Source organism: Agelaius phoeniceus, chromosome 1 (genome assembly GCF_051311805.1).
Source record: "Agelaius phoeniceus isolate bAgePho1 chromosome 1, bAgePho1.hap1, whole genome shotgun sequence".
In the NCBI taxonomy this organism is placed as follows: Eukaryota; Metazoa; Chordata; class Aves; order Passeriformes; family Icteridae; genus Agelaius; species Agelaius phoeniceus.
This window is the reverse complement of record NC_135265.1, coordinates 94,249,664-94,275,462: the sequence shown is the minus strand read 5'-3', so window position 1 is coordinate 94,275,462 and position 25,799 is coordinate 94,249,664. Positions and strand designations below refer to the sequence as shown.

At 42.3% G+C, this 25,799-nt stretch overlaps 2 protein-coding genes across 4 annotated transcripts; one reads left to right on the top strand and one right to left on the bottom strand.

Annotated features, from left to right (window-relative positions):
* Positions 1–959: 959 nt before the first annotated feature.
* C1H6orf62 (chromosome 1 C6orf62 homolog) lies at positions 960–8,493 on the bottom strand. The gene is made up of 5 exons (XM_054650448.2): positions 6,274–8,493; positions 4,284–4,460; positions 3,585–3,707; positions 2,750–2,884; positions 960–2,246 (listed from the first exon to the last, which is right to left on the bottom strand). The coding sequence occupies exons 1-5, from the start codon at positions 6,400–6,402 to the stop codon at positions 2,121–2,123; spliced, it is 690 nt and encodes a 229-aa protein (XP_054506423.1). The 5' UTR covers positions 6,403–8,493; the 3' UTR covers positions 960–2,120.
* An 8,339-nt stretch (positions 8,494–16,832) lies between these two features.
* Positions 16,833–25,445, top strand: GMNN (geminin DNA replication inhibitor). 3 transcript variants are annotated; one of them, XM_077183574.1, is made up of 7 exons: positions 16,833–16,938; positions 17,689–17,753; positions 19,406–19,504; positions 19,831–19,963; positions 20,636–20,718; positions 20,799–20,909; positions 22,476–25,445. In XM_077183574.1, exons 2-7 carry the CDS (start codon positions 17,697–17,699, stop codon positions 22,677–22,679), a joined length of 687 nt encoding a protein of 228 aa, XP_077039689.1. In that variant the 5' UTR covers positions 16,833–16,938; positions 17,689–17,696; the 3' UTR covers positions 22,680–25,445. The 3 variants fall into 3 exon arrangements, with proteins under 3 accessions (XP_077039689.1, XP_077039686.1, XP_054499289.2); XM_077183571.1 differs by lacking the exon at positions 16,833–16,938 and adding an exon at positions 16,988–17,177; XM_054643314.2 differs by lacking the exon at positions 16,833–16,938 and adding an exon at positions 16,988–17,279.
* The last annotated feature ends 354 nt before the right edge of the window (positions 25,446–25,799 follow it).

Here is a 25,799-nt window from a genome sequence, read left to right as displayed (position 1 = left end):
TCAACTCACTTTGATAGCACAGCAAAAGAATAAGGTTTGCTAGCTGGGTAGTATAGACCACGTTTAACAAAATTAGTTTTCCAATTTTTTGCTTCCTTTAACCCTGTGCTCTCCCAAGGAAGCATGGTATAGTTTGTCTCGAGGAACAAATGTGCAGCCTGTCTTACAGACCCTGTACAGAACTAAAAATGGAATTAAACAGAACTGGTTGTTTCCTGTAATACAGAGAATAAAGTTAAAATCCATATAATTGCTGACACTTGGAAAGCAGTGTACACAGCCACTCAGACCAACATCTCAAGGCTTTTTCTAAGAGAAACCAGATTGAAGAAAACCCAACCACCTAATGCAAGAACTGTCATTTGTTTGCTAATCAAGGTAACTACAACCCTACTCTCACTGTGGTGAGATCATGTCCAAAATGACAAATTAAGAACAAAGGACGGCACTTACTAAGCAAATTCTAAAATCCAGAAACTTAAACGTTCCAGACCCCATGAAACTTAGCTCAAGCTTTATGTGGACATTTTGCATTATGTCTTACAGATCAATCAAAGAAGAGGCACTTAAAACTGAGAAATTTTCGGTACTATTGGCAGGTATGGTGGTTACTAAATATTGTAGAAAGTCTTAGCATTATTTCTTTGTAACTTAAGGCAACTATGAAAGTGAAGTTGGAGCTTTCAGGTGGCGTTTTTGTAGAGTGTTTCATATTAATCTGTAGGAACTTATAACCTTGAAGTAAAAATACTTATGTACCAATACAGTAAGATACTAGCAATGCCATTATTTCTGACCAGTACTTTTTAAAACATACAGCCCACATTTGCAAGAACACCTCTGCAACTCATCTTAACATTTTACAGTCTGTACATTTTCATGTTTGTAGTGGGTGACGCTCTTAAGATGCAAGATGCTACTAAGATTCAATTAATAGGATTTCCATAAATAAAACCAGCCATCTTTTACCTAATTTATTTAATTTTCAATTTTTTCCAATTCCAAACAAAAGCTAAATACAAGTTTTAAACAGGTAAGCACTAGTTTTATCCAAAGGGAGTAGGCTTTTGCAGTTTTACTCCAGTAAAGTACTCAACCCTTAAGCAGAGCCTTCTTTGTCATCAAAACTATACAGTAGTCTTTCTTTTATCATTGCACAATCTTAAAATGTTCTGTCAGAACCAACTTTTGACACTCCAAACACTATTTTACATTGGTTTATAATGTCTATTCCAAAAGAAAGAAAAAAAACAACCTCAATGGGTTTTCTGTAAGAAATGTTTTAGAAACCAGTATTTCCTGCACAGTTCACCTGCAAGTTTACAAGTCTCAACTCTTAAGAAAAAATAATCCTCTACCAACATTGTTTCTGCAGCTATTATTTTACCTTTTTTGAGCTGCTTTAGCAACTTCAGACTCCAGGTCTGCCTCATCTGTGTAAATGCATCCAACTCAAAAGAATACCTTCATACAGTTATACAGCAACTTGGGGAAAGAGATCCAAAACAAAAGTGCCAGTAAACTTAAGACATGGCCCAGCAAAATAAAAGAGGCAAAAAATGCCTATACATTAAATGAGATGCATTTTTTTAAGGAAGATTTCTTTCCCACACTTACTTGCTATTGTAATAGCCACTTCTTCGTTCATTAGAATGAATGATAGTGCTCGTCTATACAATCATGAACAGCAAAGCTATAAGGCTTTTATACCCGTTACATTCACTTCTCACCCTCAAAACATTGATGGTTAACATTAGAGATGTTAGGGGGCATGACCAGCACAAATGGGAACACCACCACAAATGATCACCTTGTGCTTTCAGATACATTTGTTTCAATGTACAGTCCCTTCATTTCACATTTCAGTAAGATGCTGATGCAGTGCAGAAGTGTGCAGAGCATCCTCTCTTTCACAAGGTCCATGCAGAAAACATCTAAAAAAAAATTGCAAAGTTCTGAGATACAAATGATAAAAAAAATCCAGGATGATCAAGTTTCACAATGTATAGTGTTCTGAACATGAGTCCATTTTCTTCTAAATTCTGAAAGAATGAAGTGGTGAGGAAAGTGAACATCCACTGCTGCATTCTGTGATCTTCCCCATTTTGCTGGCCAGTACCTTACTCTGGCATATAGGGACGGAGGTGATCCTCTATGGTACCAACCGTCCAGTGAGTGAGCTGCTCCTGTGGCAGGTACAGGCAGATGCTGCATAACTTGAAGATTGTAGCTTTGTTTTTTGGAGTCTAGAGGCAAAGAAAACCCAAAGAAAAGGTATTAAGCCTAGAAGTTAACTCAGGACTAGTAGGCAGACCCCCAAAGACATTTAAAATTCACTATTTCATACACATAAACAGCCAGAGCTTAAAATTAGTCTGCAAACTCTAATGCATAAGATGTTTTCACTATTTTTCACTTGAATTATTTCCATATTGTCACCCAAACCAAACAAATGCTTTAAATTTTCCTAAACACTGTTAGGCCGATTTCAGAACTTCTTTAATTTTTAATACAAGAACATTATGTCTTCTTGTTCTACGTGAACACATATGTGGCCCATAGTTAGTTTTTGCACGTATGAGTCCTATTTATAGTGTAAGTTTCCCCTGAAACTGCCAAAATGCAATCATGAATGCATGATCAGTTTTTCTACTTGAGTACCTTGCAGCAAAATCACTGATGTTCCCAAGAAGAAAAAGCTTTCTGTGATTAAAGTACACCTGTTAAAACAAGGACAAAAGAAGCTTACCTGCAAGTGCTGTCTGTCAATGAAGAGAAACACTGACTGGTTAGGGTTGTTGACAACAATTCCAGTCTTGTCCTTTCGGCTCAGAACATGCAGAAACTGTTTTTCATAGTCACCATGATGAAATTCAAACTTGGCCTACATGGTGTGAGGGAGGGAAATAAAATGTTTTTCAAGACAAAGCTCACATGTAACCCATTAATTTTCTTCAGTCTGAGGCTTTACAACCACTTTAGTTCTTTCCTTTTCTGAGCTGTTCTAAAAAGGAGAAACTGAGGACCACGGCAGTGTCTTGACACAATTTGAAGAATCCCCTAATTTCATTCTGCCAACACTGACATCAGCCATTGCAATGACATATTAACAACTCAAAGGTACAACTTTACCTGCAGCATATACAAAACCCAATTTGCCTTCCTATGGCAGAAGATCCCTGTGCAACAATTTATAATGCAAAGGTTCCATCCATCTCACTCTTCAATCTAATCATATACAGCAACTTGGAATACTGACAAAACCTTAACAACACTATCACATTTAGACAAAGATTCAATTGTACTAAGAGGCACATCTAATCCACTCCTACAAATACAAACACTGAATGCATTTATACATACGTGTCATTTGCAAAGGCCCTTTTGGAAGGGCTAATACAAAAGTGCATAAAGATAGGAGTCAGAACTTGGCATTCAGAACACTGACTGCTTTATAAATAAAAGCAGACAGCATATTTTTCTAACATCCACAGAACTTGCATACCTTATCAACTTAGTGGTTAAAGAGAACACTCCCTCCAGGAACAAGTTAGTTACTGAAGTCAAAATCCAAAACCAAATACCTGAACAGGCCTAAAGGGTTCATCAGATCCCTTCCACCGAGAGAACAGGAGACAGACTATCTTCTCAATATCATTACGAGGCCATAGAATGAAGTCCATCTCCTGGGTACAGCCGATCACATCCTGTGAGCAATAAAGTTCTTTAGTTACATTCCCTCCAATGGTCAAAGATACAGATAAGCAACTTATCTATACAGGCACATACTTGAGAGGTGATACTTGTACAACATTTGTTTGATTTTCCATTTGCATTACTCGTACCACAGCTGAAGTCTTTCTTGCATGCCACTGAATTTTAGTATCATCACCTACTTAATATAAGCTACAACTTTAAGAAAACATTAGCAAAGACTGTCTTCCAATATTCATAAAGCAACATCACTTAGATGTACAGCAGGAGCTGTTGCAAGAATTATTAACACATGCCTTCTAAAGGACAAAGATGGCAAGAAGATACAATTCCCATGGCACATCTCTGAATGAAACAAATGAAAGGTAAAACCTAAGAACTATGTATTTTAACAGCTTCAGAACTATTACCCCATTGCTACTCTTCAAACTAGACCATGTAAACACAGGCCCACAGAGCCCTCATGCAGCAATTGAGAAAACAAAAAGGCAAGATTAGCCTTAAGATTCCCAAGGAAAAGCACAAGTGTTGGAAAAGTACAATTCAGCAAGGATAAAAAGGAGCCTTACCCTGCGCATGGACTGGTAGCGGGGTGCATGGAGCTGTACTACATCCTTCTGCAGTAGCTCTAAGGAACTTTCCAAAGAATAGCTGGAATCCCGCACACCTTTCAGGATATTTTCTTCATAGTTATTGGTCATGACTGGTATCACTTCAGACACTTCAAAAAGCGCTGACTTTTTCTTCTAAAAAAAGCACAATTTACATTAAGATTACAATCCTTTTTAGGAAACTATAGGTAACAGTTTATTTCAGGATTTGTGATTTTCTGTATAATGTATAAAGTACACATCACACAGACTAGGATTTTGACACAAATCACTCTAAAATTCACATGCAAAAAAGTTCATAAATTAAACTGAATCAGACTGACAACTTTTATAAAAGCTGCACAGATTTTTGTAGTCTCCAAAAATGCAGATTTACATATCAATCTTGAAAACACTAAGATTCTATAAAAACATTAACAGAATTACTCCTTCTTCAAGTAGAGTATACAACTCTGGGATGACCAAGAACTTCTGCAAGCTTCTCTCTGCAAATCAGGTAACACCTTTTTTCTCCTTTTCAATTTTTGACAGTTGGCCTTTTATGAAAAGTGAAATCTTTCAATGCCACATTTGGTGACAGCAGGTGACTGAGATCCCCTCTGAAGTTAGCTATAATCTTCTCAAAGGAGAACTATTTTCATTTGCTATATAACTTCTATACTCATTACAAATATTTCAGCATCTCTGAAGCAAGGCCAAAACATTATGAGAATGTAAAATCAATAAAGTTTATGTCTGTTTCTAACAGCTTTCTTAGAGTGCAGGGGAAGTCTTGACCTACTTAAGAGACAAAGTGTATCTCACCCAATAATGCTCCACTTCCCTTCCCCCCCCCATCAGAACACAGGTAACAGGCAACTATTTGCTGACCATGCTGACTTCAGCTAAACTCCTACTTTAAGCAAAATGGTATGGGATGGACATCTTCAGTTCACTGAGATGTATGCAAATATAACAGGATTTAAAACAGGCATTTGCCATGAATTTCTACAAAGCAACCAAAAAGTAGTATCAATGTCCAACTAAAAGTTACAGCTGTGTCATCTAAAAAAAATCTAATTGTTGCCACTGCTTAAACATTCATTTTTATGTTACTATTACACAGCACCCAGAAATTATATTCCAACAAAATCCAAACAAGAGGAAACTCAACTCAGAAATTTTAAAGAAGCTTTTCAAGGAAAAACAAAATCTGTACATATGAATAGATTAAACAATTTCAGAGCTCATCTACATGCATTATGTATTCTGCTACCATTTGCTTCTACCTTCACTTCCTCATCATGTGTTCAGCACATTCACTTCCTCCCTCTAAGTACCTACTTCCCCTAACGTTCTGTGGATAAAAACTCCCCCACAATTGCGGGTCTATAGCTGGCTTTAGAAAGACCCAGCTCCCCACCCAGATGTGTGGAATTCAGCAGCAGAGGAGGCAGCCAAGCAAATGAAGATTTTCTCTTTGCCCTCCTTACTCCCTTTCAAGATGACAGCAGCAGTTCCACATGTGCCTGCGCACTTGGGCCATTTCCACATCCCATCCTGCGACTCCTCCCTTCAGCTGCCAGGTCTTCCCTCCTGCTTTCACCAGATAAACACACTCGGCAATCGCCCCTGCCAGACTGCCTTCACAGCCAGCAACGGGGCAGGACAGACCCCAATTAGGCTCAACGATTTACAGTGTTAACTTTGAAAAATATCTACCCAATACAGAAGTTACTAAGTAGCCATTTAAAGAGGCACTGGAACCCCCTGCCTTACAAAACTACGAAACACAAAGAGTCAAAATTACAAACGTGAACTGAGTATTATAGAAATTAGCAATTAAAAAAAAAATTAAAATCAGTGGACTCTGTTAAGGATAAAACATTTGATGCAATCAGGCAGTAAGACTTTGCACAGAACACTTAAAATGCAACAAACACACAGACACACTTTAAAACCAAGTTACCTTGTCTTTGAACACAAAGGCAATGTACATCTTGAAGTCAAACTGGTCAGCTAAAGATTCTTTTTTCTTTCTAAGCTGAGCACGAAGTCTGTTCAGAGCTTGTTTCTTCCGGGAGTTTGGGTCCCCCATTTTGTAATATAGGTGGTACTAAAGCCTTTGGAAACTGTCGCTAAACTATGGGCACCTTTTCGTAAGACTTAAGTACAACAGAAACAAGTCGTTCGATTCCTGCTAATACAACTGAATAGATCAAACGCTAATGTAACCCAGAACCGCACCTCAGGCAATATTTTACGAGAATGTCATATTGGAGGGGTCAAGAAACAAAGAAAGTAGTTGTCCAGCCATGGCTGGACAAGAGGTTTTACAATGAATCAAGAAAAAAACCTCAAAGAATTTCGAAGAGAAAAATTTGAACAGTTTAGCTGCAGGAATAAGTGGGAAAGAATGAAGGGGGGAAAAAAAGAAAACAAACCCCAAACAAATCTTATCACAATTTATGTGTACAATAAAAAGCAACTGGCACAAGCCCAATCCATGGGGGGGGTACTTTTGCTCTGCTTACAAAAAAAAAACCCGAAGCTGAAATTACAAACTGCGTTCTACCCCAGCCAGATTCATGACTCTACTGATTATTATTCTCAGCCTTCCACTATTGCTATGTTGCCTGTCTTTTTCTTTAGAATTATTACACTTGGTGGAGAGCAGAGAAAAGGGTGCAAAGGAGGAGTGCACAACCCGGGAAGTATGACATTTCTCTGCCGCCAACAACAACAAAATCAACTACAGACAACACAGCGCTGGTTTGCAGGGGAGCAAAGAGAAAAGACAGCGGAGTCATTTCTAACTTCATCCTGCTCATCACTACCCGGAGGCTACTGCTGCCCAAGAGAAGAGGGATCATGATGGCCATTGACAAGGGGCGGGCAGGGATTCTAAAGGACAGTATTTTCTCACCGAGAGACTTAAACCTGAATCAGTGCCCCAAGCCCGGGCTTGCTCCCTAGCAGTGGGAGAGCCCTACATCCCCCGACACCTCATACACTCCCTGGGCTGCTGATCCCCCGGGGATCCTCCCCTCTCTCTCTCTCTGCTGCTGCGAGCACGGTCAGCCGAGGCTGTGCATGGCCGGCGCTCTTGGATTTCCCTTCGGCTTCTCTCTGCGCGCAGGGCGGCCGCGCCCGGGGCAGCGGGACACCCACAGCAGCACCGCCTCTCTCCCCTCTCACTTCATGGCCACGACTCGGAAAACATGGAGTGCGTTTTGCTCCTGCTTTTCGGTGACAGATTTTTTTGCGAGGTTTTCGTTTGCTTTTTTTTTTTTCTAATTGCAACCTAGGTTGCAATTTTAAACCTCTAAATCACCCTCCCCCGAAAAAAAGCAAATCTCCAATTATCAGGTTATTTTCTTCCTCTCTCCAGACATTTTTCCCCCTCCCCAGGTGTTTGATTAGCCGGGGTTAAAAAGTTTTTAGGTTAACAAATTCGTCGGACCAGGTTAAGAAGAGGAGGGGGGAAAAAAAGTATTTCTCCCCTTCTCTCCCTGGAGAGAAAGGAACAAAAAACCAAAGGAAAACAAAAACAAACAAAAAAAAGGAACCCCTCCCAAAGCTTCCCCCCGAGTTAAGCAAGAGACTGAGAGGCTCCGACGAGAGCCCGGGACCGTGGCCCGCTCGCTACCCGCAGCCGGCGGGCGCAGGAGGAGCAGTGGAGGAGGAGGTGGCAGCAGTGCTGGCAGCACGGAGAGGAGCCATGTCAAGATAAAGCCACGAAGCCGCGGAGCCCCCCCATCCCTGCCGCAGGGGACACGGTGACCGGGCCGCCCGCTCTGCCGCTGCTCGGCCCCGACCTGGTCCCCATAGTCTAGCTCAGCGCCCCGGGGCCGGGGAGTGGGGAAATGGTGGCGGAGAGAGGAGAAGGAAGAGGCGACGGCGGCGGAAGGAGGAGGAGGAGGAAGAGGACGCTGTCCCTGCGCTAGCGGCTCCTACGGAGGAGGGCGGCGGGCATAGAGAGATCCCGGAGCGGCGTCGGAACAGGACCGGGACGGCCGGGAAGAATGATGAAAGGGCTGAGGAGAGCCTCTTTTCGCCCAGGCGGTCCCGGGACGTCCTCGAGGGCGACGGCAGGAGCGGGCAGGAGGGAGCGGGAGTGCCTGTGCCTCGGCACGGAGCGAGCGCGGAGTGCAGCTGCGCAGCCACCACGGACCCCTCAAAATGGCAGCGCCTGAGTCACACAGGCACCGCCCTACCCGCACCGCCGGCGCGTACCAAGCCCTCGTGCCTCTGGGGGGGGGGGGCGAGGCACTGTTGTGGCCGAGGCGGTAGAGCTCAACCTCGGTAACCACCGTGGGGACGCCTTGTCGGGAATGGCAGAAAGCAAAGTACAACAGCGGCTTGGAGCGCCTCCGAGCTCTCACCGCGCCAGGAATCCGCACTGCCCTACACTTTCTTCCCCTCCACCCCCCACGGTCACGCCTCGTGTAACCGCCCGCTCGCCCCGCGTGGTGCCCGCGGGACGGGGACCCGGATGGGGCTGCTCAACGCCCTTCTCGGGGGGGGGGAGGGGGGGGCGGGCCGGAGAACGACGACGGGCAGGGTGTGAGGCAAAGGGGAGGGAAGAGCCATGCCCCACCCCCCCGCCCGCCCGAGGTGGTAGGTGCCTGGGGCATCTCCCCTCCGTCCCACCCGAGGAACGCCTGATCCTCAAATTCCGTTACTTTGCAGGAATACTTAAACTTGTATCAGTCTTAAGTGTGGTGTTGTTATAGGTAAACAAGTCTTGTAATGGCATATTTTGTGTAATTTGGTCCGTCGCGGTTTCTATTCAGCCCGTCCCACGTATGCAAAGTAAAACTGTAAATAAAACAACAATTAAAGTCCAACACGCTTTCAAAGCTGACATGGCGAAGGGCGTGTCTGCAGCGCTGATCTCGCCACAGCAGCCAGTGTGACAGTCCGTGTTCCTCCATGGCGGCCGCAGCGCTTCCGAGGAAGCTGGCTAAGTTTGATAAATAAGTACTTGCTGTTCCAGAGACACAAACCTAATCACTGGAGAGAAGTAAGCGGTTTTATTTCTGCACTACAAGGACAGGCTAATGCCCTCCTTTCCTTCCCGTTCTTTGGAAGGAAGGAGGAATGTCATGGGACCAATGGACGCCAAGCGAGGACACAGCCTGCTGTTGGGCGCTCTCCCTGTGGGAAGGCCCAGGGCGAGTAGGAGGAATCACCATCGCAGCACCGGTCGTTTGCTGGTCCATCCCTGCGTGCCAGGGAAACCTCCTCGCTGTCCGACATGCCCCGGCCTGGGGCTGCTCCCGAGGAGCCGGCAGCGCAGGTTTGCAGTGCCGGGAGCCGAGGGGTGCGGAGCGGCTGGTGAGTGCCTCAGCACGGCCCGGGCTGCCCGGGTGGGTGAGCGCAGCGCTCCCACCTTTCCCTGGAAGCTGGCGCCTGTGACTCCACGGAACAGCGGCGATATTACAGAGATTACAGGCAGAAGACAAGTGCGGGCACCGTCTCTCTCGTCTCTCTCACTTGATCGTGTTTCAAAGCCCATGTAGCATGCCAGTGGCACTCTCCAGTAATTCCGCATTTCAGTGTTTGGTCCCCCAGTCTCTTACTCGTCCCTGCCGATCCCCCTTGTTCTCTCCTGACCCTCAAATTAGTTATTTTCCTTTAGCGCACCTTTCCTCTACATACTTTCCCTCGGACATGTCTCTCCTGCCTGTCTTGAAGTCAGGAGGTGTGTTCAGCCTTTGGACCTCGTTATCTTCCCCGGGTGTTACCCAGACTCTCCGATGCGAACAGTCCTCTTCCCTGACACGGGCATTGCCCAGAACATTCCTCTGTTGTTTGAAGAACAGAGCAGAAACATAATTTTTACCTACTTAGAGATTGCTGTTCAGTCCTAATGGGCAATGCCGATGAAAATAACCCTTTATTTGGTGGTAAAAAGCAAGGCAGGTAAATAGGAGGATTACATTAGCTCCACACTTCTGTGGCTATTTCAGACTGACATGAGTTTTTTAACAACATCAGTCTGTCCTTAAGGAGAGCAGCGTTTAGATAACTGCTCTTCCAGCCGGTTCGGTCCAGTTTTGTTTTCCACGCTGCCCTGTGCGACATTTTGTGCTGCAGTCTTGCGCCCGCTGCTATTTTAAGGCATGACTCACGCTTGGCCTGTGACCCTCTTTGTGCCAGCACAGCGAGAGCTCGGCAGCGCCTGACGAGGGGATTGCCCCGGCACAGAGGGCCCGCGGGGGGACTGGCGCCCTGCCCTCCTGCGGAGGGGAAAGGAAGGCGTTTTCTTCCAGCCCAGGGACTCCAGCTGCCCTTTTGAGTGTAGGGATGCAGTCACAAGGGATAGGGCAGCTGCCCAGCCCCAGGCTGAGGAATGCACCCAAAAAATTTTGTCAAATGTAGTGCTGGCGTAAGAGCACTTTTCCTTCTGGAGGGCTTTATAGTAGAGCTATGAGGAGAGGAATATATATACTTAGATGAAATATACATATACATATATAGATGTGTGTATCTGTGTGTAGAGGAAAAGGGAGATCAAGTACAAAGTATTACATGTTAAGCAGCCACCACCTGTCTTCTGCAAACTCAGGCTGCTCAAATCCTTTCAGAAAGGGATGGGGAGCTGGAATCACTCCAGCTTCCTTCTGTAAAGACTGGTGCTCCTCCTTATACAGACTACTTCCTTTCTTTAGCAAGCTCAGAGAAGATTTTTTTCCCCTTTTGCTCATTGTCTAGTAAAGGTACCCTGACAACATTTACGCAAATGAGTCAATTAACCAACCCAAGTATGTTTATTATACATTTACATGCAGAAATTTTGCACTATTAAATTCATGAGTACTGTCTGAGTCTTGTCCTACTTTTATATAGTTGTGCTTCTGTTTCTCCATCCTGAAGAAGCTTGTAGGGTAGAAAAATCTCATAATCTTAGTTAAAACATTTGTCAAAAAGTAACATCTCTTAATGAAGGGAGAGTTAAGACTTAGCAAAATAAATATTTGTATGTTATTGATCCATAATTCTCTTGACTACATAATTGCATATTGTTGTTATGCTTCGTGCTGGTTATGCAATGTTGCATCATTTATAAAAGAAGCTTGTGGCCCTGGAAGCTGGGTGTGTATTTTGCAATTATAACACTCGATCCAATGATAGACAGCCTCTCTTCAAATCTAATTTAAAACAATGTTAGGCTTATCACTGAGAAGAAAGGAATGTGCATGTTATACAAAAAAACCCTGACAAGTAGGTTGTGGCATTATATGCAGTAATAGTTCTCTTTTTTTTAGGCTTAAATCCCATTAACACAGCAAAAATAGTGTTTCTTTTGCACGATAAATCCAGGCTGAGTAAAACAGCCAAGCAGAGTGGGTCAGCCTCTGCTTGGTTAGCACAGCACAGACAAATCAGCTGGTGTCCTTGAGGCTTTCCACTGAGTGAGGAGGACTGTGTACACCAGCACAAAGCTGCAGTCCTGTACCATTGGAGGAGTCAGGTGCACACAGACCCCTCTGAGGACTGGGATCGCAGCATCAGGGCTGCCATCCTGCAGAAATACAGAATCTGGCAACATGGAAATGGGCCCTGTGAAGGTAGTCACGTACTCTACTTGTCTCAAAAATATATTCCTTGGGAGAGAAAGTGAGTCATGGAATTTTGAGAAGCAAAAGTTTAAAATATCTGTTTGAAAAAAGTTTGAAAGTTTAAAATACCTGGTTGCCGGCTATGCTTCTCTGAAAACCTGGTATATTCTAGTCACCATGTTGTCATATCCTCACTATTTTCAGTGAAACCAAGCACTCCTTTGCATAATAACTTGTGCTTTTTCTGTAAATTAAAAACCATGGATAACTTTATAGATACACCTTGTTGTTTTGGGTTTCTTTTTCCTAAAATTTCTGTAATTTCAGAGTCTAATTCCTGTTTTCAAAATTACATGTTTACTCATAAGCATGTGGGCAAGATTGTACTCTAATGCCTGTGCTCTTAATTTCCAGCTTAATGATTAGTTACTTAAAAATTAATAATTTCATGTTAATAATTAGTTTTTAATAAATTGTCAGAAATTGATATGTACGTTATAGACATATTTAGGAAGAGATTAGATGGATTCTGTTATCTTTCTTCTGTACATTCCACACATACTGTACTGTATGTTAGAAGTAGAATCAGCCCTGAAGCTACTTGCTTCAAAAACAGAACTATGATTAATTCAGTGCCAAATATTTATGCATCAGACAAAAATAAATTCGTATTCTTTGTAAATTCAAACAAGACAAATTAGGTGGTAATTAAAACTCTTTCATATACTTCAGAATGTACTGATTCACTCCTTTCTACATTCAGAGAAAGCAGTTTCTAAGGCATAAGAGGAATGCTTTTGTGCAAAGAAATGTCAGTGTTTAATGTGTACAACATTCCTTATATCGTGTTCTGAACCCAGTTAGAATCACAGAATCATAGAAAGACTTGGGTTGTCCACCACTGTCTACTTCTTCTTGTGATGGACAGCAGGGGACAGAAGAAAATTAACTCTACCCCTGCCAAAAGCAGCACACCACTGCACAGCTGTTGCTACAATATTAGCCTTTGTTTGGCACTTCCTTATGGCCCACCTTCTAGTTTCAGGGGGCTGTGGTCTTAAAATGGGACATAAGTTCTTGGGCATGTGAGGTACTGGTCTTAAACAATGTAGGTTTTGTGTTTTAATCAGCAGACGCTTGCAAGAATAAGGGTAAAATTTGAAAAAACTTGTTTTATTTGTTCAGTCTGTAAATAATATTCTAAATACTTGCAGTCAACAGCAGCTTTAGCTTATTATTAATGTGTAGCTTTTATAAAGCATGTTTAATTTTTAAATCTTAAAGCACTTTTATAAATTTTTTTTGAAGCTGTGGGTTAGGACCTCACAGTATCTTAAAGGATGTCTTAGTGGCTCACACAGTACTCAACTAGGGAAAAAAATAACCAGGTGAGATGCAGATTTTTCTTTTAACTTTTCACCTTTGAGGCACTCAGGATCACAGCTCATAGGACAGTCTTTTGTTCTGATACATGAAATTTGTGTACTCTCTGGAGAGATCTAATTATTAACAGTGGCCATCACCAAAACCCAGTCGGCCTTATGAATTATACCTGGATTGTGCCGCGTACATAATCCAAGAGTTTCACTAGCATGCAGCCTTCCATGCTGATTAAAGAGATAACCCAGAGAAAAGAAGACAAACCGTGAATTTCTTGTCGGTAACACACGAAGCACGACGGAGAAACCAGAGGCAGAGGGAGGGGAAGCATGATGCCACGCTGCCACCTACTGTCACCCTGCGGACTGCGGGGAGCCCTTTCATCCCTGAAATAAATATCGGACAGGAGGGCCAAGGGAAAATCAGCGAGGGACCCCGAGAGCCACAGGTCTTAACTGGGTCAGGGATTCCAAAGGCGGCCTCGGGGATTCCTTCCCCGGGCCCTTTGCAGGGCTGCGGCCAGGGCAGGACTGCGGTGAGACATTCCCTGGCCCTCTCCCAGGGTGTTCCTCTGCATCCCAAACAATTACAGTCGTTTTTTACAGTAAACATTAACAAATAAGAGCTCTTTTATGATATTAATGTAATGACATAATACACAAAATTTTTAAAAATCACAATGTGGTTTACCTGTACTTAATGTGGCAGGTAGAAATAGAGTCCTTAGGCAGCCCAGAGCTAGATCATTATCTGCAGAGAACAGAAAGGGCCTTGACAAAAGGCACGGTGTGACTGTCAAGGACAAATTCGTCCTTGCCAGCACTTCATTCAGATAGCCAAGTCCAGACTCTCCCTCTGCAATGCTTAGGAAGTTCCCACACACTGGCATGTCAGCAATACAGGACTCCCAAGCTGCTGGAGACCCACCTATTCCCACGTTCTCAGGCACATGAAGTCCTCCAAGTTGTCATTTGCTGTAAAAACTATAACATTTATCAACAGCAATGGAATACAAAAGCTCTAAAAAGTACACATTCTCTGCTGCCATGAATAATCTAACAAACTGGCTGAGTTCTGTGGGAAACCTCGGCATGTTTGCTTAGGCTCACTTGAAGTGCAAATAGTCATAAGTATTCATGACAGAGGGTTTCATTTTTTTATGAAACAAACAAGCTGAAATACATTATATTGCACTCAGTCCGAAGAAAAATGTACTCTGCTAGCATTGGGTTGACAGATTTTTTTGCATGTAAAAATGCCCTATTCCCTGTTTAAATTAAAACTTTGGAACTTTGGCTACAAAAGGGGAATTGTTACAGTAAAATAACCTGGATGCTTGTTTGGCTTTGGTTTTTTTTTTTGTTTGTTTTTTTTAATTTTTTTTAATTCGATTTTTTTGGTGAGGTTTTTATATCATTATACTGGTTTCCCACAATTAAGGCCATTAATAAGCTTCTAATAATAAACTCCAAGTGTTCTTTCTGAGATGGTGATGGGGTTTTTTACAAACCTTTATAACTGAAGAGACTGAACTCTGGGACATGGTGGTTCGTAAGAGGACATGTTCTTCAGCTGGATAAATTGAAGGAGTGGCAGCTTTGTAATAAACCTCCAGATTGTATGCCTCCAGCAAGGAACAAATTAAAAGGAAAAACAAACAAGACTGTCACATCAGAACCATCTCCCATTACCTTGGACCTTTCCAATTACCAACATCTCCAAAAGCAGTTATTCCACTTCTGAACTGTAAATCCAGCTGAAAATTTTTTTATGAATTAAACTTGAATTTTGAAAAGGTAATGTCTGAGAAAGTTTACTTCAAAAATATAGTATTTACAAGATGTACAATTTATATATTGCAGCCCTAAAATGCACACAGTGCCTCTAAAGTATGATTTATTATAGAAATTGACTATCATAAATAGCATGCATCTAATTTAAATGTTTAGTATAGTTTTTATTGGATTTTAAAATTTTTGAATAAGAAAACATAAAATGTAAAAATAGTAATGTTTTTATGTTGTGCTCATACAGGCGCTACCTGTATTGAGATTTTTCTGAAAGAACATTCAATGCTGGTAGGATTTGTGTGCATATATAACCAGTTACGAATACCTGCTGGTGTTTTGAAACCCAGAAATTTCAAATTTTCGTCCAGAATCAACAAGAATTTAACCTAAGAGCATTAACTTTTTTTTTAAATACTGTAACAGAACAATGTTAATTTAGATGACATTTCTGCATGTGTTCTTTTCATTTTTTGTATAGAAGACAAAGCTTACTGAGGTGACAGCTTGCTTATGACAATGCATTATTCAAAATAACAAGAAGGGACCTGACTGAAAAACTGCAGAAGGACATTATGGCATTGAGTGATGGGCAAATACAGCAATGAAATTCAATGCATATAAACATCAGAGAATATACATAAGAAAAAATCACTTGATTTCACACACTGAATGAAAAACTTTGAACTGACCATCACTCAAGAATAAGATCTCGGAGTTAAGGCAGATTTCTTCACCAAAATGCCAGCCCAGTGTTCAGCAGTGGCAAATCAAATGCCATACAGTTCACAAAAGAGCAGGAAGATGGAACAGCTTTCATGTCTCCCATAAGTAGGCCTGGGAGAGAGGACTGGAGAGCAGTCTGTGTAACAGTGGTCTAAATGAGGGCAGGTTGTTTGTTGTCCCTTCCAGTACAAGGACTGGGGACATCAAGTGACTATTGGAATCAGGTTCAAAGAAAAAAAAAAAAAAAAGGCGTTCTTCAGACCAAAGATTATTTGAGCTCTAGAGGTATGTGCCAAAGGATATTGTGGACAATGAAAATTTAAATGGGTCAATGACACACTGAAAAGAGAGATTAGCTTTATTTCCTTATCCTTGTTTAAAGATTTCCTAATGCATCCTTTTTTTATGTTCTGCCTTTCTTGCTTTCATCGGACCGTGACATTCTACTTAAAACATTCTCATAAATGCCATAGAATTTATTTCCAAACAGGAGACCGACAGAATGGCAGGCTAAATAAATGCTTCTCTCTGTAATTATCCTAATTTCTAATAGCTCCATCATATTGCCTGGGAAAAATGTTGATAGCTGTTCTGTGAGACCTTGATTGTAAGGAATGTGTCCCTAACTCGACAAACTGTTTATTCACAAGTCAGCAGAAGATACCATTAGTATAAATAAAAGATAAATGTGCAAATATTTGCACCATTATAACTGTCAAGTGGCTTCTAACAAATTTAATAGCACGCATGCGGCATAATTAATAAGAGCTGTAGTCTATATCATGCGAAAAATTAGTGTTGTGTAGCAGTTATTGTGGCTTAACACTGCTAACTTTCTTCCCCGGTTTTGCAGGTCGTACCGTGTTTAGACAGGAGTGATGAGAATAAGCGGAGACGTGATTAAATCTGATCTGGCACAATTCCTTAATAAGTAAAACAAAAAAACCAAAAGCCAGAAATGAACCAAAGCCCGCAGGACAGCGCGCAGCAGCGCGCGCCCCCTCAGCACCGGCCGCGGCGCGCGAGGCGGGGGCAACGCGGCCCGCGATTGGCTCGTAGAGGGCCCCCGCGTCACGTGACCAGCGGCGCGCTCCTTATAGCCGCGCGCCGGGCGCAAGAAGGTGGCCGTGTGTGCGAGTGCGTGCTGCGGGATCTGTGCGGGAGCGGCCGCCGGTGAGCGGGGCCTCGGGCCCGGGAGAGGGGTGGGAAGGACGAGGAGAGGCGGGAAGAGGCTGCTCTCTGTCTCGGCTGAGCCCCTGCCACCAGCGGCGGGTTGGGGCCGCAAGGTTCTGTGGCCGAGTTTGGGTGTTGGCGGGCTCCTGCCTCGCTATTCCCCATTGGCCGCGGCGGCGCGCGGGGAGGGAGGGGCCCTGCGAGCTCCTGGCGGGAGAAGAGCCGGGGGAATGGTGTGGGTGAGTGCCTCGTTCCTTACAGCCACTCCGGGAGTGCGCCTGGGACAGCCCCGCCAGCCCTGCAAGCTCGGCTGGTGGGAGCGGGGCTAGGGCATGGTGTGGGTGAGTGCCCCGTTCCTTACAGCCATTCCGCGTGTGGGTGGGTGCCCCGTTCCTCCCACAGCCATTCCGCGTGTGCGCTTGGGACAGCCCCGCCAGCCCTGCGGGCTCCTGGCGGGAGCCGGGCCGCGGGGATGGTGTGGGTGCGTGCCCCGTTCCTTACAGCCACTCCGGGAGTGCGCCTGGGACAGCCCCGCCAGCCCTGCGGGTAGGCCGCTCCGCGCTGTGCCTTTCCGCCGCTCGTGTCTCGGTGCAGCCTCGGGAGGGGCCCACTGACCACGCCGTACATGGCTGACTGCTTAAGGCAGCCATGAAGGCCGGTAATACGAGATGGTCATGTTCTCTAACTACTGCTTCCCGAACTTCAGGAGTAGAGGGATGCTGTATTAATTGTAGTGTTTTTCTATTGCAGTTGATCTCATGAATTCCAAAATGAAACACAAATTGACCGCGGAGAAGTCGTCAGGCTCTTTGCAGGTATAGGCTTTAAAGCCTTGAAGCTAGTACCTCTCTGTGTGACACAAGCTTCTCTGTCCACTGAAGGAAAATAAAGGGATCTGTTGCAATGTGCTTCCACCTGGCTTATGTCCATTTGGCTTGAGTAACCTCCTGGCAGACACTGTGGCTTGGGAACATGCTGTCCTGCTTGGGTCTATGTGCTTATGACTACTCTTTTTCCTATTGCTCAGCAAGTCCTTTTTACTTTGACACTGAGCTTACTGTCTCTCTTTAAGTTTTCAGGGTTGGTTTGATTTGTTTGTCCTGACTATGTGCCTTTGCTTACTGAAGCTGTCTGGCTTATGTTTAGGGGTTGTGGGGTAGGTTTTGTAGGCTGTTCTTTATGAGTGGGAACTTAGGAAGAGTTCTGCCTTATGTTGGACATGTTTTAACTGAAGTATTCAAGCAGGCAATTTACTTTCTGAAGTCACTTTTGTGAATAATAGTTGCCTTGGAATTGGTGGAAATACTTAAATAATTCAGGTTTTTAAGAGTTAACTGATTAGGAACAAATCTTAGTAACTTTTCTTGACAAGTCTTTCAATGTAGGCCCTAATCAGAATGGTACAGAAGGGTATAAAATAGAGGCTAGTGGCTCTTGTATGATGAGGCAGAGTGACTGGAATGGAAGCTTCAGGTATTAGTGAAAATTGCTAATTGATCTGATTTATGGCAATCTTGTCCCATAGTGTCTCTAGGGTGTGAATTGCTCGGTGTGGCTTTTTGCACTTTCAGTGAGTTAACTTGAGTATTGGCCAATAATTTCTTGGCAGAGTATAGCTAACTCTAATCCTTAAAGTAACAGCAAGCAGTGTCTGACACACGGTGTGATTCTTGTTCCCACAGCAGTTAATGTTTGTCCTTTAGTGGAACAGTAGGATAATTGGTGGCAGAAACTACCGTGGGAAATGCGAGCTCTTGTCCTATGAAGTACGGTGTGAATCGGTGACTTTCTCACGCTGCTGTGGCATTGTATCCTGGCTGCTCTTGCTTGGTTGTCTGCCATTGTTTGCTATCCCATGGTGGCAGTGTAACCAACCCAGTCAGAAAGCTTTGATGCAGGAAAGAGGCATTTATGCATGATAGCAAGGGTGATAAACATACTGGCTAGGCAAAACAATAGACTCTCTGGATCGGAGCAAGGAAACTTTTGATCCATTTTAATGGATAATCAAAGTAACACATCTATTTAAATGAACACTGTTTGATGGTGTGTTCACAGGTTACAAAAACAGCTGCTGCCTGATGTGCCTTTACCACCTAACCTTGCACCTGCAGTCACTTTTGTCCCTGTCCCCAAGGGTCTGAGACTGCTGCTCTCAAACTCGAGTTTGAGTTAAAGTCACTGGCCTTGAAATCTAATCAGAGTATTTCTGCTGAAGTTCTTTTATGAAAGGTAAATGTTTCCTAAGAGGCAGGGATTGATCATAGCTTCATGTGATTAAGATCTATCTCTGGTAGAAATAATTAGATCCCCTTCCTTACAAAAGCCTTAATATAGGCTACAGTGTCATTTTTTTTTTGTCTTGAAAAGATGAATTGTGTTACCTTAATGGAAGCATGATGGATTCCTAATTTTCAGTAGATGTAAAGAAGAGTGGCTGCTGTCTGACCCATTTCTGTCTTTTCAGAAGTACCTCACAGACAGCACATGCAGTGCTGCCCGAAGACCGACTCTTAAAATGATCCAGCCTTCAGCAGCCGGTAACCTGGTTGGCAGGCATAATGAGGTATAAACTAAAAGATAATTTGTAAATATGGAATTATTTCATAGTGCAGTGCTTTTGAGCTGTTAACTGAAAACTAATATATTTGAAAAAAAATGCAACGTGTTAACTAGAGTGACACAAGCTTACTATTGTTCTAGTAATAAACAATATTAAAACCTAGCAATTTGAGTTCTTTGGGTATTAAGGAAGATGTTTAAACTAGAACTATAATGTGAAGAAAGCAGGACTTAGACACTTGCAGTCATGAGTGTGCAGGCTCAGAAGTTTGTATTTTTGTGTAGGCTGAGATGTTCCTCTAAACTTAAACCTGCCCATGTTTTATGCAGAAGAAATCTGCAGTCAGAAGGAAGCTCTGGAATAACAAATTTGCCTCAAAGTCTTCTGAAGCTGAGGTGGCTGTGAACAAGGAGCAAGAGAATGAGAATGGTGTCATTCAAGCTGAAGATCTCATGATGAAAGGTACGTGGTAATTCCTGAAATGTTTTCTTGCACTTTAAATGCTATGCTGCTGTTGGAGTGCTACTTTTGAAACATATAGCCCAGCCAAAATAACAAGGTACAAGACTCCTTAACACTGCTGCACACAATGCTTCTCAGCTTCTGGTTATCATGAACTCCTTAAATACCAGACATCTATATTTAATATAGAGGATAAGTATCATCAACTCCCGCTAGACATCACAAAAAACTCACAAAGCCCTTACCTAAATGACAAAGGAAATAAGTTTTCCATTGACTAATAATTAAGATGAAACCAAAGCCTGTTCTGCCACAGTGTGTTGTTTGTGCAGTTTCTCAGAACTAGTGTGGACAGTGACTTGGAAGTAACACTTTTGTCTTCCACAAAGTGCACATTCAGAGCAGCATTTGCAAGTGTGGCCATCTTGCAGAGCCTGCTGCCATGCTTGAGGCAGCTTCCTGAAGGCACTGTACAGCCATTAATGCAGTGTGGGATCTGTTTCTTGTAAGCTTGTGTCACTAGTTGTAGTTCTACAACTAATCTTTGAAAACACTATATGGAGTGAATTTTTAGCATCACAGCTCACAGAATACTTGTATACAAGTTAGATATTTTAAGGTGCTCTTAAGAAGTCAGTTTACCACAGACTTAATGTAGCCTCTTAAATTCAGGAGATCCTTCATCTCGGTATTGGAAAGAAGTGGCTGAAGAAAGGAGGAAGGCTCTTTATGAAGTGCTTCAAGAAAACGAAAAGGTAGCTGCTCAAAGATGTCTAACTGCTAAGGTCACCTGGCTATTGTTTTCCTCTTCTAACATTTTGTTATTTGAACTCAGTTGCACAAAGAGATCGAGCAGAAGGATGGTGAAATTGCCCGCCTAAAAGAAGAAAATGAAGAGCTGATGTCCCTTGCTGAGCATGTGCATTATATGACCAGTGTGATTGAGGTACTCAAAGTAATTTTCAGTTAATGTTGTGGAACAAACCAGTGAGAAACCAGCCAAAGTATTTATAATGAATCATGACTTGTTATATGTGCTCACATGAGTTTTCATTTTAAATTGCTCTCTGACCTGTTTACTGCAGGATAACTCTAATTCTAGAGTCAAAAAGCTCCTTCTAGGGGATGAATTTTTCCCCTCTTAGAACCTAGGAGTAGTGAGAATACTAAGATGGATGTTTTCAGAAGGAGGAATTCAATCTACTCTCTTAACAGCATTAGGATTTGCATGTTGGAGATTGTGATAAGGGAAGGAAGAGTCGATTTTTCACTTTTTTTGGGATTACTTAAATTAATGTGCTTAATAGGTTGGTACTGGCTGTGTCCTTTGAGAAACTGAACTTGCAACAGAGTCACAAAGTAGAGCAGTGAGAGGGAGCACCATTCTCTTTAAGGTCAAGGTTTTCTTGTCAAGTGCCAGTTTCACTGCCTGAAAAGGGCTGTACACAGTCTCTAGGGTTTATAAACTCAAATTTCCTAACAGCTCCCTCTGAGAGTTCCTTGGGGTGAGTGGTTGTCACTAATTCCATGGCTCCTTCAGCGGGAGAGAATTGTTTGTAAGAGCCTCTGAAGCTGTGATAAATCCATAGATAGGTGTGGAGCCATGAGGTTGTTTTTGCAGGAATTAAGCTCTCATTAAGCTGGGCTATGAAGGTGGATGCCTGGCAAATACCTTGAGTCTGTGATGACTAGACTGAGAGGTGGAAACAAAATGGGATATTATTGCAAGTAACTTGTGTAATCAAGAATTAAATTTCATCAAGTTACTTTTCAATTAGTGCAGTTATTTAGATCAGCCTTGAAAGACTGCTTTGCTACACTTGAATTTTTTTTGGTGTTTGGGGACTACTGCTTGTTAGTGATAAAACCATTGGCAGAAATTACATTACTTGAGGACTTGAACAAATAGATGGAAACTTCTCTGCAGTTTCTCAAAAGTTATGATCACTTATTAGTTGTAAGCTGCTCCCTTCTGAGACTTAAATGAGCCTTAAGGGATCCATCAAACAACCAGAAGCTTCAAAATCAGCCTCTTCACAGTCCTGTTTATCTTCCTGAGATCAGGTTAGGTGAGGAACTTCTAGGTTGATCAAGTGCTAGAGACTGCTGGGTCTTAAAGCTCATCTCAACTTAATGTAGCTTCATCTCTAACTAAAAACTGAGTAAATTGGTTGTACAGTAATTTTTCTAAAATTAAATCTATAGGGTACTATAGTAAATACTTAACTTGGGAACCAGTTTCCCATGTTTTAGGTTGCCTGAGATGAAACCTGTCCTACTGAAGAACCTAAGAAAAACTGAACAAGCAAATGTGGTTTACAAGTTAAGAGGTAGTAATTGGAGTTGAACTTGTATCTTAAGGTTTTTGTAACTGAGGAATGTTTTGACTATATCAACAACCTCCAAATGAAGATAATTAGGTTGCTTAATTTCATATGCAGAGTCTTCTTTCACTATTTCATAGTTATTAAGTAGAAAAATATTAAATTTGCTGTCTTCTGTTCCTTTGTAGAGGCTAACTGGGCAAGCACCTGACAATCTTGAGACACTGGAGAGTTTGGCTCTAGAGGAATCCAGACAGGAAAATGAGGAGCACAACTGTGGAGATGAGGCAGACAGCCCTTCTGAAGAAGAGCCATCACAAATATTGTCTGGTTTAAGGGAGAATAGATCAGATCTTCCTTCAAAGGAAGCAAGCCATTTGCAACTGGAATGACAACCCCTTTAAATAGGCTTATGTATGTGGCTTTTAATTGCAGACTTCCTCTTGAAAGGACATACTGAACCTCAGGTACAGAAACTCTTGTGGGAACATTACAGATGTTGGTATTTTTAACTGGAATTATGTAGCAGTGGGAGGAGTATCTGAATACTGCATGGAAAATTTACTACAGGCTGCATGTAGTTGTCTGTAGGAAATGCAAATACTGTGTATTTCAACTGTTGTGTAAATATCTTTCTTATCAGTTGTTCTGACATGGTGCATGAAAATTGATAAATAAATCTTTGCATTACCAAAATAGTGTCCTAATTGACAGGGGAATAGTTAATCCTTGGTTCAATCAATTATGACTCCTGTAGATGGAAGCTTTCAAGTTTTTGGGGGGATTGCCTGGGCAGTTTTTAGTTCTTTTTAGATTTGCAGAATTCTGGAGAACAAAATTACTTTTTTTGTGGATAGAGGCGGGGGAAAGCAAAAATTTGTGTGCTGTTGGTGAGGTTTCAGAAAATCTTCCTGGGTAATGAGAGTCAAAATCTAAAGGTCAGTTAGATTTATGGTTTTCAGGCTTTTTAAAATTACTCTGCCTGCTAAGGAAACATTTTGCAATTTGTGTAATGAGAGCTTAAATAGGAAATATTAGACCATTTATGTTAGTAATACTTTAATTGGCTTAGGAAGAGAAGGTGGTATGTTCTTGGTCCCAGTAGCAGCTGTGCTGAAAACTAGCTGGAGACAAAGCAGCCTGTACTTCAGAGCTGTTCTAAAAGGAAACTTGGTGTTTTCAAGGTACTGCTCTGGTATTTACCAAGAGATGAGACACCCTTTTACCCAAGGTGCTTCACTTCTGAAAGGTTTACAGAAATAGAAAAGGTCTTTAAAACCTTGAGCACCTTATCTGGTATCTGCATGGGCTGTGATGGAGCGGGAAAGCTGGATACAGATTTTCCAGTACTGAGTGAACTTGGGGCAGTTGTTGTGTAACAAGGCTTTAATAATGGGGGCTGTTGCCATATCTTGGGAGGAGCTTAAAGCTGAGTGGCTTTCAGGAGGCAGAAGTGAATAGCAGCATCCTGGTTCATGGATCTCTCTCTGGCCTTGCCAAAGATGGTTGCTTCAGGGTATGTGTGAATGGCTCTGGAGCTATCAGATGGGCACCTTTATATCCCTTCTGTTTCACTTCCTGTGGCTGTTGATAAGCTAACAGATGTTTTACAAGTGATTTTAGTTGTGACATCCAGGAAATGTCAGAAATCACTGTAGGAGGTAATACTCCTGGCTGCCATTTTACCTCAAGCATGCTGACTAGAAAACGAGGCATCACAATTTCTTGTGGACTTTGTAAGCACAAGATTGTATCTTGCAGTGTGTGCTCCAGGGGCTGCTTAGACATGTTCCTTTCCATCACAGGATGAAAAGGTGGGAAAGATGTGTCCTTTATTTTGCACTGATGCTGTCTTGAAGAAACTAAACTGGGTGCTGTGCAAATGCTTTGTAGAGTAACCTTGGGTTTTTGTTAATGAGAAGTGGATAATGCTTGTCAAGTGACTTAGACCTCTCCTATCTCACATTCTAAGCAACTTTCTTAACACAGTAATTCAACATTAGTAAATAAGGACACAAATTTCGTTTTGATGTAGTTGTTTTTTGCAGTTCAATTTAGTTTGCTTTGTTACCTGTAGTTTTTAGAGGTGGCTTTATTTTTGAACATCAGGCATATTGTATTTGCAGATGCTATAGAAGGGAAGAAAGGACTGTGACATGACTAGCAAACCAAAATGAGACAGCAAGTGCAACTTTTCTACTATTTCACTTCTTGCTGTGTGAACTGCTGTAGTACAGGTGCTGTTGTTGGAACAGAACTGCCAGAAAGACAAATCCAGAATTTGTGTGCATCTGTGTGTTTCTTACCTTCAGGCTGATCAAGAAGAATACTTATTAGGTTTAACTCTTATGCTTTTTCTGGATTGATTTTATTTAAATTAAAAAAAAGTGACAGTCTGATATGCTGGATCCTTCTGATGAAATAGACTGTGTACAGATAAATCATGGAAGTTCTGCAAGTAGGCTGATGGATGTATTGCAGCATTTGGCCCACCTCTAATAGAGTAAATTTTTCACATCAAAAAGGCATGTGCCCCTTAGTCATACATACTGATGTTTTAAACCAAAACTACAAGTTTCATTAAGTGCAATTTGTTAGCAGAGTGGGTAGTTTGCTGTATAAATGGAAAAAACCTGTGATGCCCCAGAAGGCTAGGTGTGAGAGCTGAACTGTGCCACAGTAATAAAACCTCTACACATGCTTTGTCACAGATGCACTGAACCTTGACCAAACACTGACTGTACCTATTGTATCAGACATAAATGTATGGAAATGTTCCCAGCAGTTTTAGGATGCTGCACTAACTGCTGTTTAAAAAGTTCTAAAAGGATTGAGTTTGTTTGTTGTTCTGAAAATTCTTGAGTGCTTTTTTTTTTTGAACATGCATGCAGCAGCACTGTGCTACATATTAAGTCTAGAAACTTGGTATTTATGTGCTCACAGCTTGTCAAAGGTGTAGAAATTACACAGAGATTTGTTTGTGATCAGTTATCTTAAAACCATCTGACATTTTAAGTATATAGGGGAACTCATTTGTCACTGAACACGACCATGTAGTAGCTGAAAATCAGCATCACTAAAGACAACCTTTATATCCAGCTAAGTTACAGAGAGAACATTCTATCTAGCACAATAAAAGTATCAGTTCTGGAACCTAACTACAGAGTGTGATTCTTTCCAAGAAGCCAAATGCATTTGTGCTACCTGCACGTTGACTCCTTTTCACTGCAGAGGGTACAGACACAATCTGTCTGCCTACTGAGGCAGGCTCAGGCTGTGTGCAAGTGGGATGTATCTACAGTGTCCTAGCACTTCTCACATAAAATGTGTGTGTCTGAGCAGGGCTGAATTTCAGCCATGCAAAAGCAAAGGGCAGGTGGGTCATTTGATGGTGGCAGATGTTTCAAGAATGAGCAGCTGTGCAGGGACAAGCAAACCATGGGGCAGGTGGATTGTTTGTGTGAGGAAGAACTCATAACTGGTTTACACTAAAAATTGTTATTTTTGCTAAG